The following is a 19,351-nucleotide window of genomic DNA, read 5'->3' as shown; positions in this document are numbered from 1 at the left end:
CGATGTGGTTTTTAATACCTTATACGACTTGTCATAAGCATCTCCATTGAAAACTTTCTACATAGACAGACAGAAAATATTTTCACTCAAGGCCCTTGATTCTCTATCGTTGATAGTTTTATTCCAACCTGAATATTTGTCTACATTTATTCCCCAACCCTCTCATCCCATGGCCTCTCAGATATTTTCCCCTCTCTTCCATTGATTTTGCTTCATATTACCCTCTTTTTACTCCTATATGGTCCAGTTGGTAGAGCATGGTTTTTGCAACGTAATGATGATCACCATATGGAAAGTCGCTTTAGATAAAACTGTTTGCTAAATGGCATGTATCATATTGTTTAATGTGCACCCACTCTTATCTGTTCTCCTCACCATCCTTCTCTCCCTCTCACCATCTCCTGCTCATCGCCCATTGATTCCCTCTTTGCCCTTTCCCAGATAGCATGGGACGCCTAGCTGCGTTACACTAACCCGTTTTTTTTTTAATGCCACCGCCCTTCTCCGGTTGCTTGCCATTCTTTTTTTAGCCGGCGGCTGAAATGTGAGGGGTCACAATAGGAGGATAAAAAGTGTCCCAGGCAGGCCAGGAGGTTGTCACGAACTTTAGTCGGATCTTCTCCCCTCTCTTCTCCCAGCTCTCCACCAACCCTCCAAGGTAAATTCATCGAATCATATCTTAATAAGAGGGAAATTCATTCGTTTTTTCCCAATACTTATATCTTACTAAGATATTTATCATATCTTAATAAGAATAAAAGTATGTATTTATTTATTTTAATCTAGGATAGCTCTGGCTGCTTGCACTTTATATTGTGTGTGATATAGAATTGAAAGAGCACTGCAAACATTGTTTGCTGGCATGATAAAACGTATATGAAACTGCAAGAGCAAATGCATGAGTAGAATTTTCAGAAGCATCGTTGTTATTATACGATCAATGGTGCATCAATGCTAATCAACATTTTATGCATGCATTAGACACATCTCTATGCTAAAAACATTCATACAAGAGGAATCTCTTAAATGCTCACTCAAGCTAGCATACCACAATGTTGCTTTGCTACATTAGGTATCATTATTTCTTTGCTTTACGCTAGCCTGCTTAGACCAAAAAGTGGAAATGACTCACTAATTGCTTTTACTCACGCTGCACACTTTTAACTTAGCCTATACTGTACTTAACTGTACTGTACTACAGCTACAGCACATAATGTTATCTATATAGATCTGAGTTAGCAACTGAAGGAGGCTGCACACATGCACACACAGTACCCTTCTACATAACCACTCTGAGAGAAACACGAGGTGCTTTGGTAACAGCTGCCGTGTTCCAATGTTTATATTTAGTTTGACCTATTGGATTGAGTGGTACTGTGACAAGAGGGTTGGATAAAGGAGGTGTAGTGTGAGTAGTGGAGGGGAGAGGAGGGGGGAGCAGCCAATGGAAAGGTCAGGGTTAAGAGAGACTAGAAAATGGAAAAAGTCATTCACATGCCTATCATGGCTGTGGGGGTGGCTGCTGCAACAGATACCAGAGCTTAACATGCAGTAGGCAGGCGTGCAAATTATAGACAGAAAGACAGACAACAACAGTCACACAGCAATCTCAAATGGACAGACAAACAGACAGGCAACCACAGCTCTACAGCACTCTCAAACAGACAGACAACAGTCACACAGCACTCTCAAGCAGACCTATTGTAAGACAACAACAGTCATATAACTCTATCAGACTGACAGACAGAGAAACAGAAACAGATTATGGGGCATGTTAAGCCTATATATTACAAAAGAGGAAGACAGACACAAATAGTAAATTTGAATGATGTACAGACAATCACCCAAACCGACAGAGCAAATACTTGCCAATTTCTTCATCCATAGCTTACTTCCCTTTTCTTTGAACCTTTACACATACTGTCATTTTACGGTGAAAGTAGTATACACTCTTTTCACGTCACTGACTGCTTTTCATAAAATATACCTTTGTTTATTTGCTACTTATCTATTTCTGTTTATTTGCTACTTATCTATTTCTGTATGCGCTTCTGTGTATCTCAAGCCCTCTCTCTCCCCTCAGAATTTGAAACATTATCACCCCACTCTTTCTCTTCCTTCTGATAAGAGTCAAAATGCCTCACGCATTCCCCTTCCTCACTCCTGATCAGAAGAAGGAGCTCAGTGACATCGCTCTCAAGATCGTCGCCAAGGGCAAGGGAATCCTCGCCGCTGACGAGTCTACCGGTACGCAAAGCTGGCCAACAGAAACTGGTTGCACACAAAATATTAAACACACACACACACCAATGGAAAGAAAAGGCACCCATATTTTATGACATGCAAAGACATACTCATAATCAGATCAACTACATTGTCACAATGTACACAATGAGTGTTTTTTCACCTTATATTACCTACTTCAAAACATTTCATGAGAACCAACAAGTAATACCACACTTCAGCTTAAAATGCTACATTCAAAATCCTACAACCGTTTCATAGTTCAGTTCAAGTTCATTTTATTTAATTCACATGGCTAAGGACAATTGAACTACTGAATTGTGCAAATTCGGAATTCAGTTTAACCATAGAGATATAACATAATATCTGTTTTATTTCATTCTGTGAGTCTAACCCTCATTCCCTATCTCTCTTTCCCCCCAACAGGCAGCGTTGCCAAGCGCTTCCAGAGCATCAATACTGAGAACACTGAGGAGAACAGGAGGCTGTACCGTCAGCTCCTCTTCACCGCCGACGATCGCGCCGGTCCTTGCATTGGTGGCGTCATCTTCTTTCACGAGACCCTGTACCAGAAGACCGATGCCGGCAAGACCTTCCCCGAGCACGTCAAGTCCAGAGGCTGGGTTGTAGGCATCAAGGTTGACAAAGGTGTTGTCCCCCTCGCTGGAACCAATGGAGAGACCACCACCCAGGGTAAGGAGGAAGAATAGGATGAATCGATGGCATTCCCCACTAATGGGAATACATACATACATACAGTACAACAACATACAATCATTTGTTTATAAGATCAAAAATGATTTTATATTATTCCAACCTAGCTACAATACTCAGTGGCGTAGTGGCCTAATGGTTAGAGTGTCCTCCCTGAGATTGGAAGGTTGTGAGTTCAATCCCTAGTTGAGTCATACCAAAATGGGACCAATGCATCTTCACTTGGCAATAAGGAGATAGATTGGGGGTAAGTCTCTGCAATAGACTACTGTCCTGGTCATGTACTTGTACATCAAGCTGCCTTGAGATAGGTTCTGGTTTGTGCAAGGCTACTTACAAGATACCTTACTCATCTCTATTTTCAATCCATTTCTCCGTCAGGTCTGGATGGCCTGTATGAGCGTTGCGCCCAGTACAAGAAGGACGGTTGTGACTTCGCCAAGTGGCGTTGTGTGCTGAAGATCACCTCCACCACCCCTTCCCGCCTGGCCATCATGGAGAATTGCAATGTTTTGGCTCGTTATGCCAGTATCTGCCAGATGGTAAGAATCACACAGCCCTTTCTTAAGGCCTCAGGGGTCTTGTTAGTTCATTAGCTCGGGTAGTTAAAGCACATTGCCACCAATGGCAAAGCTGTGGATTCAATTCTCCTATGGCCCACAAGTTACCTTAGAATCATTGACTCTATTGAGACATGCGGGTTAAACTTTCATGAAATAAGCAATTATAAATGTATTAAATTCTAATAAATTCCTCAGAAATGATTACACTTTTATAAAATCATAGTATCAGAAAACACAGGTAAGTGTAGAGCAGGGATGGGCAACTGGCGGCCCCCGGCAGTCAGAGTTTCAACTTAGTTAGAATAGTAAGATACACAAAGTGCAATTTTTTTATTTTGTTGTTCATCAGCAGTTTTTGTTATGTCAGTCACTGATAGTCAATTAGTCCATGTCAGCTACATTTATTTAGATTGATGAGTTAATTTAGCAGCCAGCTGTTTAAACGTGTTATCGTGGTTGAATTACCGGCCGAGGGGCCCCCACTGATTTTGTTAGTCAGTCTCACTCAGATATCCTATTAAAAATGACTAAATCTTCTCCCTGCCCCAAAATTTGTAGAATTGCATTTAATTAGTTCTAAAATTACAGAATCTTCTCTCCGCCCCATGACAAAATGTGTAGAACTAAAACACTGTCTGTCCACTGTTAAGAGGGGGGCGATTAACTGCAGCCCCTCATGATGAGTTCAGATTTTTTGTGGCCCCCACCCACATCAAAGTTGCTAATCCATGCTGTAGAGGGATAGAGAGGAAAGATAGGAGGAGAGCCACTCACCTTTAAGGCTTTACTGATTGGACTGTTAACTGTCATGGTCAACAATATGCTCCGTTGGCTAAAAGTATATTTAGGTACTCATGACCTCTTCCCTCTTCTAGCATGGCATTGTCCCCATTGTTGAGCCCGAGATCCTCCCCGACGGTGACCACGACCTGAAGCGCACCCAGTACGTGACTGAGAAGGTCCTGGCCGCAATGTACAAGGCTCTGTCCGACCACCACGTCTACCTGGAGGGTACCCTCCTGAAGCCCAACATGGTCACTGCCGGACACTCCTGCTCACACAAGTACACCCACCAGGAGATCGCCATGGCCACCGTCACGGCCCTGCGCCGCACCGTGCCCCCAGCAGTTCCTGGTGAGCGGCCGACAACACACTGAATACAGCATAATATACAGCACGATACACATATACATTTCTAAACATCCACCTTCCCCCTCACTCACTCACCATGAATATGGCACTTTCACATACAGTATGTAGTTACAATATTATATATTTTATTATTGTGTATATTTCACATACAATTGTGTTGTATGTGAAATATACAATGTGTTGTTGTATCTTCTTTAGATAGGTTTTTACAAAAAATAACCTTTCTTCTTCCCCTCTTCACCCACAGGCGTCACCTTCCTGTCCGGTGGCCAGTCTGAGGAGGAGGCATCCATCAACCTGAACGTCATGAACCAGTGTCCCCTGCACAGGCCATGGGCATTGACGTTTTCCTATGGCCGTGCCCTCCAGGCATCCGCCCTGAAGGCATGGGGTGGCAAACCTGGGAACGGCAAGGCTGCCCAGGAGGAGTTCATCAAGAGAGCTCTGGTATGAATAACCAAATATATTTTTCAAATTTTGAAAAAAAACTTGTGCATATATTCCAAGTGTGATTGTCATATATTTGGCATTATATATAAAAAATATTGTAATATATTTTGCTCATATTTCAAATGCGATTATTTATGTCTGTAGAGAGGCTACATGTTTATATTATGGACGTATAGGAAGCCACAATGTAAATTCCACATTTAGAAAATATCAGCAGAAAACAAGTTTATGTTGTTCTTATGTTGTTATTCTTTCCTTCCAAAGGCCAACAGCCTGGCCTGCCAAGGCAAGTATGTCGCTTCCGGAGACAGCGCCGCCGCTGGAGATTCACTGTTCGTGGCCAACCACGCTTATTAGGCATGGACACTCACCAGTATCCCTCTCCTAACCCTCCCACCATCTCCCTGTCCCCGCCACCCTCCCCCACATGGGGAGTGCCATGTCTTATTCGGCACCTCCTAAGAAGCCGTCTCTACTCGACCCTCTGCAACATTACTCGTTTGATACCTCAGTACGGAGAAAGAGAGAGGAACGGAAACCTTTCTTTGGGCTCTTGCTTCAGAGAGAAGATTACAAAAAAAATGTGTTCTGCCTCCATTCCCTCTCCCTACCATTTCACACCTTTTTTAAGGTGAAGAGATTCCCATCGTTGTGTTTTTACACAACATGTAATATTATTCCTGGGTCTGTAACACCTAACTCAGTATAATGTTTGTACTGGAGCCATGGAATAAAGTATGTATCCATAATATGTTGCTTTGCTTCCTTCCTTATTGTATTTCAAAGTAACTGACAATTTACACAACATTATTGAGCATCCTGCTCGGCGCAATGACTACTTCCTTTTTATTTAGAATGTACTGTTGGATGTCGATGTCGATAAATATTACCATAGGAAAAAAAAGCAAGACGAGGAGAGACTGTTTAATGTTGACATTCCAACAAAAAGGCTTTTCTCAAGACCAGTATCACTGAACAATGCACTATAGCAAACAAGAAGGCAAATTCTTACAAATAAGGCATTTGTAAGAATTTATAATAGTAATAACAGAAATTACTGAAAATATTATCAAGAATATCCACCGGGTGGTACCAGCAGTTAACAGCAAATAGAGAGCAAAGCAGTTGACCTCAACATGGGGCTGTTATGAAAGTACAAATGACTATGTAAAAAAATGGTTGTATATTCTGTTGACTGCATACATTAATTGGGGGAGAATGTGCATACAAAAGTATCCAAATAAAAGTGCTTCATCATAGTCATCTTCATAATAATAATAATCATTATCTACATAAGCATCATCGTCATCATCATGATCCTCAAACTTGTAAACCTTTATCACACCAGATAAAGAGGAGCAAAACAGATAAATATGGACAAAGCAAGAAGGCCAATTGAGCTACAGCAGACAAAGACAGACAGAAAGTGAAAGAAAGAGAGGAATATTATAATTACATTCAGCTATGGCCCAAATTTTCCTTGAGCGGGTGGTTAAACAGTGCAAATTGACTCAGAAATATATATCTTATTTGACAAAAACAGAATAATTTCAAACCTTAACTACAATGAGATACGATCACATATGCCTCTCTATTTATGCGTGGGAATAGTTAGGAAAATATTCCTTAAATTGAAATAACTTTGAGCTGATTTCCTGGTGATTTTACAGTATTTTATGTCAAACAATGAAAAATAATAAATAAATAAAACATTTGTTATTGTTTTTTCCATAAATAAAATCACCTGGGAGCCAAATTTGGCCTGCGTGCTGCCTATTGGGGAATCCTGTTATACAGCAAGAGAAAGGGGGAAAGCTAAATAGAGAGAGAGTGGAAAAGATTGGATAAAATATTGTTAGCGTTTCACCCCATCAGTTCAGCTGCTACTTGGAACTATCCCCAAATTTTTTTAGTTGAAGCCATTTCCTCTATATCAAGTTCCTCTTTTCAAACTGACACAACCTTAAGACCTCAGAACTCAGACCTCTCCTTCTATTTGCATGTCCATGGGAGAATGACAATGGATTGGATAATACCTCTTTCATTCTACTTATCAGGTAGGCAAAATATATTTACTGTAACATTGCGGGATATAATAATGTTCCGTTTTAATAATGTTCAGTCCATAGTCTGCCAATATTTGACTTCTTTTAGTCATTTTTGGTATCATCCAATGACATAAAACATGTACATTTGGAAAGAGGTTGGAATATAAGTCAGGGAAGCTTCTTTAAATGCGTAGCAATTGGATACTAATCCCAGATGATTGATTGTCTTCCCATACATAAATGCTTGATAGAGACTATTATACTTTTACACATAAAACTTACTGTAATATATTTACAGTCTTGGTTTTGCATCTCCACAGGCTACATTTGTGCCAGTTTTTGCAGTTTCATTGATACATTTTAGACATCCTCAGTTCTCACTTGTCATCTTTCCTTCTCGTACAAAACTCCTACAACTACTATTACTGCTACTACTACTAGTACTACTACTACTACTACTACTACTACTACTACTACTACTGCTACTACTACTACAGTCGCAACTTTTTGGCTTGCTACACTACTACTAAAGCCCTGTTTCCATAGAAATCTATCTCCATATAATGTGTGGGTGTAAGTAAATGCAAGCGTACATTTTATGTTGAAACCTTGTGGTAGGAAACTCGATGAAGTCACAGGTTATTGCCTCCCTCAGACCATGTTGGGTTCTCTAGTTCCTTAATAGAGGGCTATACCAGTATTATTGAAAGTGTTGCATGCTTACAGCTATGAAAATGTTTCTAAGCTTTTACACATGAAACTTACATAGTGTAATTATGAACCTGTCCATGATGCACAAACATCAGCCCCTTTATCACATAATGTATTGTAAGACTTGCTACAATATAAGCATTAATTACACTATATGTTCTTGTTATACGACACCATTCTGTATACTTCTGGTCCTTCTTTGGACACTGTGTTAACAACCCTCCAGACAAGCTTCAATGCCATACAACTCTCCTTCCGTGGCCTCCAACTGCTCCTAAATACAAGTAAAACTAAATGCATGCTCTTCAACCGATCACTGCCTGCACCTGCCCGCCTGTCCAGCATCACTACTCTGGACGGTTCTGACTTAGAATATGTGGACAACTACAAATACCTAGGTGTCTGGTTAGACTGTAAACTCTCCTTCCAGACTCACATCAAACATCTCCAATCCAAAGTTAAATCTAGAATTGGCTTCCTATTTCACAACAAAGCATCCTTCACTCATGCTGCCAAACATACCCTCGTAAAACTGACCATCCAACCGATCCTCAACTTCGGCGATGTCATTTACAAAATAGCCTCCAATACCCTACTCAACAAACTGGATGCAGTCTATCACAGTGCCATCCGTTTGTCACCAAAGCCCCATATACTACCCACCACTGCGACCTGTACACTCTCGTTGGCTGGCCTTCGCTTCATAATCGTCGCCAAACCCACTGGCTCCAGGTCATCTACAAGACCCTGCTAGGTAAAGTCCCCCCTTATCTCCACTCACTGGTCACCATAGCAGCACCCACCTGTAGCACGCGCTTCAGCAGGTATATCTCTCTGGTCACCCCCAAAGCCAATTCCTCCTTTGGCTGTCTCTCCTTCCAGTTCTCTGCTGCCAATGACTGGAACGAACTACAAAAATCTCTGAAACTGGAAACACTTATCTCCCTCACTAGCTTTAAGCACCAGCTGTCAGAGCAGCTCACAGATCACTGCACCAGTACTTAGCCCATCTATAATTTAGCCCAAACAACTACCTTCCCCTACTGTATTTATTTATTTGATTTATTTTGCTCCTTTGCACCCCATTATTTATTTCTACTTTGCACTTTCTTCTACTACAAATCTACCATTCCAGTGTTTTACTTGCTATATTGTATTTACTTTGCCACCATGGCCTTTTTTGCCTTTGCCTCCCTTATCTCACCTCATTTGCTCACATTGTATATAGACTTATTTTTCTACTGTGTTATTGACTGTATGTTTGTTTTACTCCATGTGTAACTGTGTTGTTGTGTGTTGTCGAACTGCTTTGCTTTATCTTGGCCAGGTCGCAATTGTAAATGAGAACTTGTTCTCAACTTGCCTACCTGGTTAAATAAAGGTGAAATAAAAATAAAAAATAAAATAAAATAAAATACACAGTACACCGTATAACAATATAAACACAACATGTAAAGTATTGGTCCCATGTTTCATGAAATGAAATAAAAGATCCCTGAAATGTTCCATACGCACAAAAAACATATTTGTCTCAAATTTGTTTACATCCCTGTTAGTGAGCATTTATCCTTTGCCAAGATAATCCATCCACCTGACAGGTGTGGCAAATCAAGAAGCTGATTAAACAGCATGATCATTACACAGGTGCACATTGTGCTAGGGACAATAAAAGGCCACTCTAAAATGTTTTATCACACAACACAATGCCAAAGATGTCTCAAGTTTTGAGAGAACGTGCAGTTGGCATGCTGACTGCAGGAATGTCCACCAGAGCTGTTGCCAGAGAATTACAGTAAATGTTCATTTATATACCATAAGCTGCCTCCAACATCGTTTTCGAGAATTTAGCAGTACGCCCAACTGGCCTCACAACCGCAGACAATGTTGTATGGCGTCGTGTGGGCGAGCAGTTTTCTCATGTCAACATTGTAAACAGAGTGCCCCGTGGTGGATGTGTGGTAATGGTGTGGGCAGGCATAAGCTATGTGTATGTTGTGGGCAGGCATAAGCTATCACCTCATGTTTCAGCATGATAATACACAGCCCCATGTTGCAAGGACCTGTACACAACTCCTGGAAGCAAATATCCCAGTTCTTCCATGGCCTGCATACTCACCAGACACGTCACCCATTGAGCATGTTTGGGATGCTCTGGATCGACATGTACAACAGCATGTTCCAGTTCTCACTTATATTCAGCAACTTCGCACAGCCCTTTAAGAGGAGTGGGACAACATTCCACAGGCCACAATCAACAGCCTGATCAACATTATGCGAAGGAGATGTGTCACGCTGCATGAGGCAAATGGTGGTCACACCAGATACTGACTGTTTTTCTGATCCACGCCCTAAACTTTTTTTAAGGTATCTGTAACCAACAGATGCATATCTGTATTCCCAGTCATGTGAAATCCATAGTTTAGGGCCTAATGAATTTATTTCAATTGACTGATTTCCTTATATAAACTATAACTCAGTAAAATCTTTGAAATTGTTGCATGTTGCGATAATAGTTTTGTTCAGTATATATTGCCAAATGGTTTAGTGTGTGGGTGTACTGTGTTGCAACTTGTCACCAAGAGGTCATCAATTCATGCATGTAAATGCTTATTAGACATCAGTGTTATGTTCAAGACCACCTAAAGCGAGACCGATTCAACACCGGAGGGATTCGAGTCTGAGTCAAGACCACGACCGGAGGGGGGCGAGACCAATTCAAGACCGAGACCAGGAGGGGGACAAGAGGTCCGAGACCAAGTCAAGAATGAGACCAGAAAAATGAGTCCAATTCAAGAACATGTTTGGAATTTTATCGCCAACATAATAAGAGTTCAAAAAGTCCAGTATTTCTGTGATCATATTTCAGAAGAACGTTCAGATTCTTTAGACAATAAGAATGGTGAAAAAATGCATGCTCAGGGCAAATGGAGCCACTCCACAAATTATTACGAACCCAAAAACAGTGGGGAACAATGTGGGCCTTCTACGCTTTCAGAGAAAGACAAAGGATTTATAAAATAATAAACATTTTAATAATTAGATTATTCTTTTCAAAGACGTTCTAATTTAATCTATTCAGTTTTCGTTAGAAAGGAAAGAGAATAGAAAAAAAGATCCAATCAGGATTTTATATGGTGGTCTATGGTCATTGGCTAGTTGTTCAGAAGCTTGATAAAAGGCATCTGCCATTCAACTGTATTAGGGAAAAATGTTGGAGTGATAGTGGAGTCAACCAATCACATTGACTTCACATTAATAAAAGCTAGCTAGCTAGACCATGGGAAAACGTATGGAAACTTTTGTCTTCTCGGCCAACAGGTCACTGTGCAATAGCGAGCAGTAGTTTTCCCACGGTCTAGCTAGCTAGCTTTTGTTGTAGGCTAGTTTCCAGCGGCTGCAGCAGGTATTATCAAAGAGGATGATGTTGCTAATTTGTTAGCTTTTCCCTTTTCAAGATTAACTTTCAACAAGAAGTTAAGTTTCAAATTATCATCATCTGTTGAGTGGAACTGTGATTTTCATTGCAGCTGTAATGCTGTTGATAGCCATCTCTTTGAAAACAACTTGTGTGTGAAACATTGCTGCATTTAAACTTTAGATCACCTGTTACTTTGTGTGCTAAACGTTAAAAGTTTTTTGCAATGGGAAGTAATAGTTGTACATTTTGATTGGGAAATGCTTAGCCTAATGGTTGTGTTTTTGTATTCTTAAGATTTTGACCTAATGGCTTATTATGTTCGAGTGAATGGACTGCTTATCATCATGCTGTGTGTGACTGCCGTCTTTCCATCTGCCATATGCAGTGGTGTTGTGGTGCCTGGAGAAATGCGCCCTGTGTGAAAAATCCTTTGTCTTCCTATAGATTTGTCAGATTTTCACTCTCAAATCATAAACAAATAACAAATGTATGTTCTAAGTCCACAACAATGCTTAAACCATATCAGGAGACTGTTTTTGAAGTCGGGGATTTTTTTTTAAATAAATATTTTTGCAGGGTGTAGTTGCCCTTTAATTCGAATGAGCAAAACAAATGCTCTCCCCATTGATACAAATCAGCATTATATAATTCTGTCAGGTTGGCCTACATTGTAGTCAACATTTTATTGGGAAGGGATTTTGGGAAAGCCTTTAGAAATGTTCATGACGAATGAATTGTGCATCGCAAATAGCCTACTAACCAAGACTATGGACCAAACCTTTTCAAGTTAGCATTTACTGGTCGATACCAGAAGTTGAAACGACTTTCCTACCTACCAGCTACCGATGTCATTCTTTTGTGAGCTGCTCCATGCAACAACCAGTTGAGAGCTGCACGCTCTTTCTGCCTGCAAATGATATTCCGTTGAAATTAGGTGTGAAATTAATGTGTGCTGCACACGTGGATATATTTCATGTGCTTTGCGATTGTGTAGGCTACTTTGTGCATGTTTTTCTGTTGTCCTACATAATTAATAAGTTGTATACCTCCACTACACTACTTCGATATGCAACAGTAGGGATTAAGAAATGAGTATAGGCAATGCCCACTGAAAAAAAAGTTGGTATAGGGCGTATACCTGTGTATATCCTCCAATCAGTGGCGGTTGGTGCCATTTAACATGAGGGAGGACCAACCTCCACTAGCTGTCCCAGTCAAGTTTTTGAGATCGATTTTTGAGATCGGTTTCAATATCTTACACTCTTAAATAGATTCTCATACATGTTTTGAAAGAAAATGTGGAATGTTTGGGTTGCGGTAATGCTGTTTCTGATATATTTTCTCCTTTGCTTAGTGCCTCAAGGTGCTTTGGCTTTTAACATTGACCCTGTGGCTTGGAAGTATGTCAGCGAACCTGCTGCTGCTGGGTTTGGATACAAGGTGGAACAGAGGAACCCAACAAGGTAAGAGAAAGCATATAGCTCATGGAGATAAGTCTAGTGACTTGGTTTGACTTTTTCTTTCTTTTTCGAAAATGTGATTTTCCTCAGCGGCCAGTGTATTAGGTACACAAAAATTGTTCGTAGTGGCTTGCTATATAAAGCAGGCAGACAAGCATCAAGGTATTCAGTTACTGTTCGATTGAATGTTAGAATGGGAGAAAGAAGTGACCTAAGCGACTTTGAGCATGGTATGATCATTGGTGCCAGGTGTGCCGGTCCAAGTATCTCAGAAATGTCCGGCCTCCTGGGCTTTTCACGCACAAGAATGGTGCTATAAACAAAAAAACATCCAGTCAGTGGCAGTCCTGTGGGTGAAAACAGCTCATTGATGAGAGGTCGAAGGAGAATGGCAAGAATCATGCAAGCTAACAGGCGCGACACAAACAGGCAAATAACGCAGTACAACAGTGTTGTGCAGAACGGCATCTCAGAACTCACAACTCGTCGGTCCTTGTCATGGATGGGCTATTGCAGCAGATGACTACACAGCTAAAAACAAGAAGTGGCTCCAGTGGGCACGCAATCACCAACACTGGACAATTGAGGAGTGGATGAAACATTGCCTGGTCCGACAAATCCCGGTTCCTGTTGCGTCAGGATTTGCCATAAGCAGCATGAGTCTATCGCCACATCCTGTCTGGTGTCCATGGTACAGGCTGGTGGCAGGGGTGTAATGGTGTGGGGATTCTTTTTCCTGGCACACGTTAGGTCCCTTGATACCAATTGAACAACGTTTCCATGCCTGAAGAACTCAGGCTGTTCTGAAGGCAAATGGGAGTCCAACCCAGAACTAGATGGATGTACCTAATAAACTGCATATTTCCACACTATGATGTTGGAATAATACTGTGAAACTGATGATAATGTCCTTTCAGTGTAAGAGCTGTGTGAAAAGGCTGTCTGAAATTTCAGCCTGTTTTGGTGGGATGGAGTTTTGGTCTGCCTGGTGCCATCACCAGGCGGTAAATTAGGTAATAGACCAAAAAGAAAGAGAGCTCCAAACCTCTCTGCTAATAACAGATATTTTTAAGTTTTCCCCTCCTGACTCAGACCACTCCCAGAACGTTCTAGCAAAATTTTGGCTTGATAAATCGCTTTATATATAGTCACGTCCTGACCATGGTAAGCTGTTATTTTCTATGGTAGAGTAGGTCAGGGCGTGACAGGGGGGTTTTCTAGTTTAGTTTTTCTATGTTGTTATGTTCTAGTTTTGTATTTCTATGTTGGGTTGTTCTAGTTTTTGTATTTCTATGTTGGGCTTTGTTTGAGATGATCTCCAATTAGAGGCAGCTGGTCATCGTTGTCTCTAATTGGAGGTCATATTTAAGTTGGTGTTTGTCCCACCTGGGTTTGTGGGAGATTATTTTTTGAGTAGTGTTTGTTTCACCTCTGCGTCACGGTTTGTTGTTTTGTTTATTACGTTTATATTGCATAGTTTCACAGGTTAAATAAAAATGTGGAACGACACACACGCTGCACCTTGGTCCTCTCATTCCTACGACTACCGTGACATATATTTATATTTTTTTTAACAATCAAAGTAAGATAATTTAATGTTTCCCAGAAATGATTTGATATTTAGAAAAATAAATGGCTGTATTTGACCTTTAACATGTTTGCTTGGGGTTTTTAGTACAAGGGTATTTTAATACTTTTTTAATAGTTAGCCTTTTTGTCTTCATTTCAAATGTACATAAAAAAGAATCCTTTGATGAACCAAACTAGTATAATATCAAAGCAATGCTATGCTTTTGCCTTAATTTGTCTTAATTTCAAATAAGAACTTCTGATAAACCAAACTACCAAGCCAAGTTCAGATACAACAGCCAGCATAAGACGAGATAAGACAAAACTAGCCATTTTTACAGATGCAGTAAAGAGATCAATTTAACGCAGACTGTGGGGATAGAAAAAGGATGCCGGATTGGCGCACCTTCAACAAATCTGATCTAACAAAGTGGATATTCTTCAAATCCGCCATGATTAATATATTGTAACAGGCCAACAATGTAGTTACTTAAGTCTGATTTTGATATTTGGCTGTTTTAACGGCATAACATTTAGAAGTTGTCCCTTTTCAGGTTTAGAAGAGGTGACTGCTAAATGCTAAGTCCCGTTCGTATAAGCTATTAGCATGGCTAGCATACAGAAATCGGTGGTGATAGTCAAAGCCGTTTTTAACTGTAATGCAGTTGATTGGTGAAGATGACATGAATATGTATTGGGGTTGACATCCATACAAGCATTAAAACACGATTTTTACCTCAACATAGTGTGAAATACACATAAGTAATAGCCTAAATGTAGACACATTTTTCTGGATGGCAATAAGGAGATTCGGGATCTTTCCCCCATGTGTTTCCATGGCATTTCCATTGTTTTGGTCGAGTTCCATTGACTTCTTTACTGTATCGGGCATTCAGATCAAACAGATGAGACTTTGTGACTTGTCAGAGAAATATTAGCAAGGCTAGCTATATCTGCAACAAAATAGCTAGCTAGCCATCTGCTTGGCTAAAACAAAATGTTAGCGCATTGTTCTCTGATTGGCTAAATGGATCAGTCTCGTCGCAAAACTTTAGCTCAAGATTTGACATGTTGAATCTTGGAAACTCCAGCAGCCGACTTGAGACGTTCTAAAACTAGACCGTTCAGATCAAGTAAACTTTGTTCTAAATCTGCATAACAATGTCTTGTCGCATCTTATGTATCTGAACTTGGCTTTATAATTTTGGGTGTTTTATTTTTGTCATTTAATATAACATAAACATACCTTTGACCTCTATCACAAGCCTGCTTATAAGTGCCCCCATGGTGCAGTATGAGCAAAATAGGAGGGGACAAGTTTACCGATGCCTGGTCAGAGATTCATCTTGCACACCATTGTCAATACAAGGTATGTATGGTAGAATATACTAATGAAATATGTCTGTTCATTAGCAATGGGACATTTCTTGATTACTGTTGAGCCTACCTGTGTTGTCGGATGAAAACCTTGTAATTCTATTTTTGCCAATTTAACATCTTCTTTTTTACATGTAATAAAGGAGTTACTTCCCTAAATGTACTATAAACATTATATGACTCTAGGACCAACAAAATGTATTCAAAATAGCTTTGGGAGTTTGATAATCATATGTTCGTTAACAGTAAAATATGGCAGTTTTTTCCTTTTCCTAAAAAGTTGATATTTTGGAGACATGAGGTTTTCATCTGACAGTGACAATAGACTTCTGTAGAATAAGAGATGAGTTGAGAGATGGTACTTGACTAATCTCTAACAAGAAAATCTAATAATATATTTTTTTTGGGGGGGGGGGGGTGTCTAATAATGCAAATACAAATCTAGATGTTTATACCGCAATTCTCCCCTGTTGTGTTTTAAAGTGCCCAGTCATGGGATCAATATGTCTCTTGGTTTGTCAATGACAAAGGATCCAGATTCACTAAAGATCATGGTGAGTGGAATGTGTGTTCACGTCTTAGCCGTATTGATGAAAAACCACAAGGACATAATCAAATTGGTGCATTGCTTTTCATGATTATTATCATTTTGTTCATCATCTCCCCACCTTCTGTTCCTTATAGGTGTGCGGACCAACCATCCCAAGAGAGTGCAAAACCATCACCACCTACAACGGGATGTGCTTTGAAATTGACCAAAATCTTAATGTGAGACAACCTGTCCCTTCATCTCTGGAAGGTAATCCAAGGTTGTATTAAGGTGGTGGGGTTGGTTGAGTCAACATAGGTTTCATAAACAGGCTTTCAAATCTTAAATATATTAAAAGAAAATAGACCTATTGTGGTACAGATGCTGTCTTTTTTGTGTGTGTCACGCCACATAATTATAGAGGGTTATCAGTGCCAATTCATAAATGCAATGTTTAAATGCTAAATTGCAATGTGACAATGACAAACGCAATGCCTAAATATTACATTGCATTTATGCATTTACATGAAGCACTAATGGTTTGGGTCTCTACCATTTGACTTCACATTATTTTTGCTCTGTTTTGCTCTTTTTCTGTACATTTTGACCAGAATGTCCTGGACAAACAGACATAGCCTTTCTATTGGATGGGTCAGGAAGTGTTGGCAGAAGTGATTTTGAAAAAATGAAAACCTTCGTGAAAGATCTGATCAAGGAATTTCTGGAAAGGGATACTAAGGTAAGAGCTACTTTTACATGTTATTATAGAAAGAAAGCTAAAAGCTGCACTGTTTTAATTACATTCATTGGTAATTACTCAAAATATCATTGGTGAGGTCGGGGGGAAAAAATCATATTTTCAATGATTTCTCAATAAGCTGAAAAGGAGAAGCTATTTATCATCCTTTTGTTTTATTCAAATCACTCTGAATTGAGTGACTTCAATTATAATTGACCACAACCCTGATATTTCTCAACATAACAATATTTAGTCAAATATGCAACATGTAGTTATTAGTTTATGTAGACTGGCAATTGTATTTGTTATGGCGAGATCAACAATAAAAATATCACTGAAGTATTCATATGACTAAGCTTCTTGTTGGTATTTTGAGTGTCTCCATTATACTGATAGATACAGTCACTGCCAAATCAATGGCACCCTTGATAAAGATCAGCAGAAAATACTATAAAATAAATAATACAAATAGTGAGCTTTATTGTATGCCAAAACAAAAAGGTAAGTTATATTATTTTATACTAATACAATTTACTTTACCCAGTACCAGGATATTGTAGCCAAAAACCCGGTGGCCTCTGCCAGGAGGCTGTAACTTGGCCATAAAGGGATCTTCCAGCAAGACCATAACCCCAAGCATACATCAAAATCCACAAAGAAATGGTTAATTGACCACGAAATCTAAATTTTACAATGGCCATCTCAGTCTCCAGACTTTAACCACATTGAAACCTGTGGCTTGAATTGAAGAGGGCAGTTCATAGGCGCAGACAAAGGATTTCAAGGATCTGGAATTATTCTGTATGAAGGAATGATTTAAGATCCATTCCAATGTGTTCTAAAATCTCATAAAATATTTTAGGAAATGCTCAGTACTGTTATCCTCACAAGGGGAGGGAGGGTGCTGGAGTATTGAAAACAGGGGTGCCAATCATTTTTACCTCAATCTTTTTGAGAAAAGAAAGATTAGTTGATTAACAAAATATTTTTCTTAGAGCAATTGTATAAGTATAAAATACATATATGTTTTTTTAAATTATGAGCATACAATATAGCTCAGTATTTGTATTATTTATTTTATACAGTATTTTTTTGCTCATCCTTATCAAGGGTGTCAATAATTTTGGACACAACTGTTCTCTTTCTTTTTACAGTTTGCAGTTGCCCAGTATTCAGGCTATTGCACTATACATTTTGACTTAAACACTTTTAATGTCATGTATTGGGATAATCAAGTGAGTAGTATTAAACAACAAGGTGGAGGGACTTACACGGCAGCAGCCATCCAAAAAGTTGTGTAAGTGCATAATATTTATATAGACATATTACAGTATATTTCCCCATAGAGTCAACATACAGAATATTACCATACATGTTAAAAAGTGAATCTACAACCTTTTCTGATCAAAAAGCCAAGATGTCTTTTCAACGAGTAGAGGATCGAGACCAAAGGCAAAGAAGATCTTGATCGTCATTACAGATGGACAATCAAATGACAGCGGGATGCTGGGGGATGCAGCCTCTAAGGCTGACGCCAAAAACATTATTCGATTTGCCATTGGGGTAAGTTGTTTGCTTCACTGTGTTTCTTTGTACACCATACTACACAAAATAATCTTCTTTTTCATTACGTGTTATTATATTCTTTAAAAAAAGAAATTATCAATTGATCAATGCCTCTTTTGTATTCGAGTTTTTGTGTCACAGGTCACGATAACAAAGTTTTACATGACAGTCACCTTTGTATTACATTTAAATAGACTTTATAGACTTAAAATCACAATATTTGTATTTTTTGTTCATTCATATACAGTTGAAGTCGGAAGTTTACATACACTTAGGTTGGAATTATCAAAACTCGTTTTTCAACCACTCCACAAATTTCTTGTTAACAAACGAAAGTTTTGGCAAGTCAGTTAGGACATCTACTTTGTGCATGACACAAGTCATTTTTCCAACAATTGTTTACAGACAGATTATTTCACTTATAACTCACTGTGTCACAATTCCAGTGGGTCAGAAGTTTACGTACAATAAGTTGACTGTGCCTTTAAACAGTTTGGAAAAATCCAGAAAATGATGTCATGGCTTTAGAAGCTTCTGATAGGCTAATTGACATCATTTGAGTCAATTGGAGGTGTACCTGTGGATGTATTTCAAGGCATACCTTCAAACTCAGTGCCTCTCTGCTTGACATCATGGGAAAATCAAAAGAAATCAGCAAAGACCTCAGAAAGAAATTGTAGACCTCCACAAGTCTGGTTCATCCCTGGGAGCAATTTCCAAACGTCTGATGGTACCATGTTCATCTGTACAAACAATAGTACGCATGTGTAAACACCATGGGACCACGCAGCTGTCATACCAATCAGGAATG

At 39.4% G+C, this 19,351-nt stretch overlaps 2 protein-coding genes across 3 annotated transcripts in view; both read left to right on the top strand.

The window, feature by feature from the left end:
* Nucleotides 1-427: 427 nt before the first annotated feature.
* LOC100194624 (aldolase a, fructose-bisphosphate 1) lies at nucleotides 428-5,872 on the top strand. Of its 2 annotated transcripts, none has more exons than XM_014159238.3 (7): nucleotides 428-658; nucleotides 2,129-2,247; nucleotides 2,671-2,937; nucleotides 3,340-3,500; nucleotides 4,397-4,655; nucleotides 4,921-5,120; nucleotides 5,388-5,872. In XM_014159238.3, exons 2-7 carry the CDS (start codon nucleotides 2,136-2,138, stop codon nucleotides 5,478-5,480), a joined length of 1,092 nt encoding a protein of 363 aa, XP_014014713.1. In that variant the 5' UTR covers nucleotides 428-658; nucleotides 2,129-2,135; the 3' UTR covers nucleotides 5,481-5,872. The 2 variants fall into 2 exon arrangements, with proteins under 2 accessions (XP_014014713.1, NP_001133181.1); NM_001139709.1 differs by having other exon boundaries at nucleotides 613-658; nucleotides 2,084-2,247.
* A 1,159-nt stretch (nucleotides 5,873-7,031) lies between these two features.
* Nucleotides 7,032-19,351, top strand: part of LOC106579408 (integrin alpha-X) — a 63,209-nt gene continuing 50,889 nt past the window's right edge. The window contains exons 1-8 of the mRNA XM_014159297.3: nucleotides 7,032-7,180; nucleotides 12,655-12,763; nucleotides 15,595-15,698; nucleotides 16,190-16,260; nucleotides 16,391-16,505; nucleotides 16,847-16,974; nucleotides 18,129-18,271; nucleotides 18,387-18,537. Of these exons, the coding sequence (XP_014014772.1) occupies nucleotides 7,138-7,180; nucleotides 12,655-12,763; nucleotides 15,595-15,698; nucleotides 16,190-16,260; nucleotides 16,391-16,505; nucleotides 16,847-16,974; nucleotides 18,129-18,271; nucleotides 18,387-18,537 (864 nt within the window). The 5' untranslated portion in view covers nucleotides 7,032-7,137. The remainder of the gene's footprint in view (nucleotides 7,181-12,654; nucleotides 12,764-15,594; nucleotides 15,699-16,189; nucleotides 16,261-16,390; nucleotides 16,506-16,846; nucleotides 16,975-18,128; nucleotides 18,272-18,386; nucleotides 18,538-19,351) is intronic.

The sequence above is a fragment of the Salmo salar genome, chromosome 19 (genome assembly GCF_965601325.2).
Source record: "Salmo salar chromosome 19, fSalSal1, whole genome shotgun sequence".
Classification (NCBI taxonomy): domain Eukaryota; kingdom Metazoa; phylum Chordata; class Actinopteri; order Salmoniformes; family Salmonidae; genus Salmo; species Salmo salar.
The sequence above is the reverse complement of the archived record's forward strand: the minus strand, read 5'-3'. Positions and strand labels throughout refer to the sequence as shown.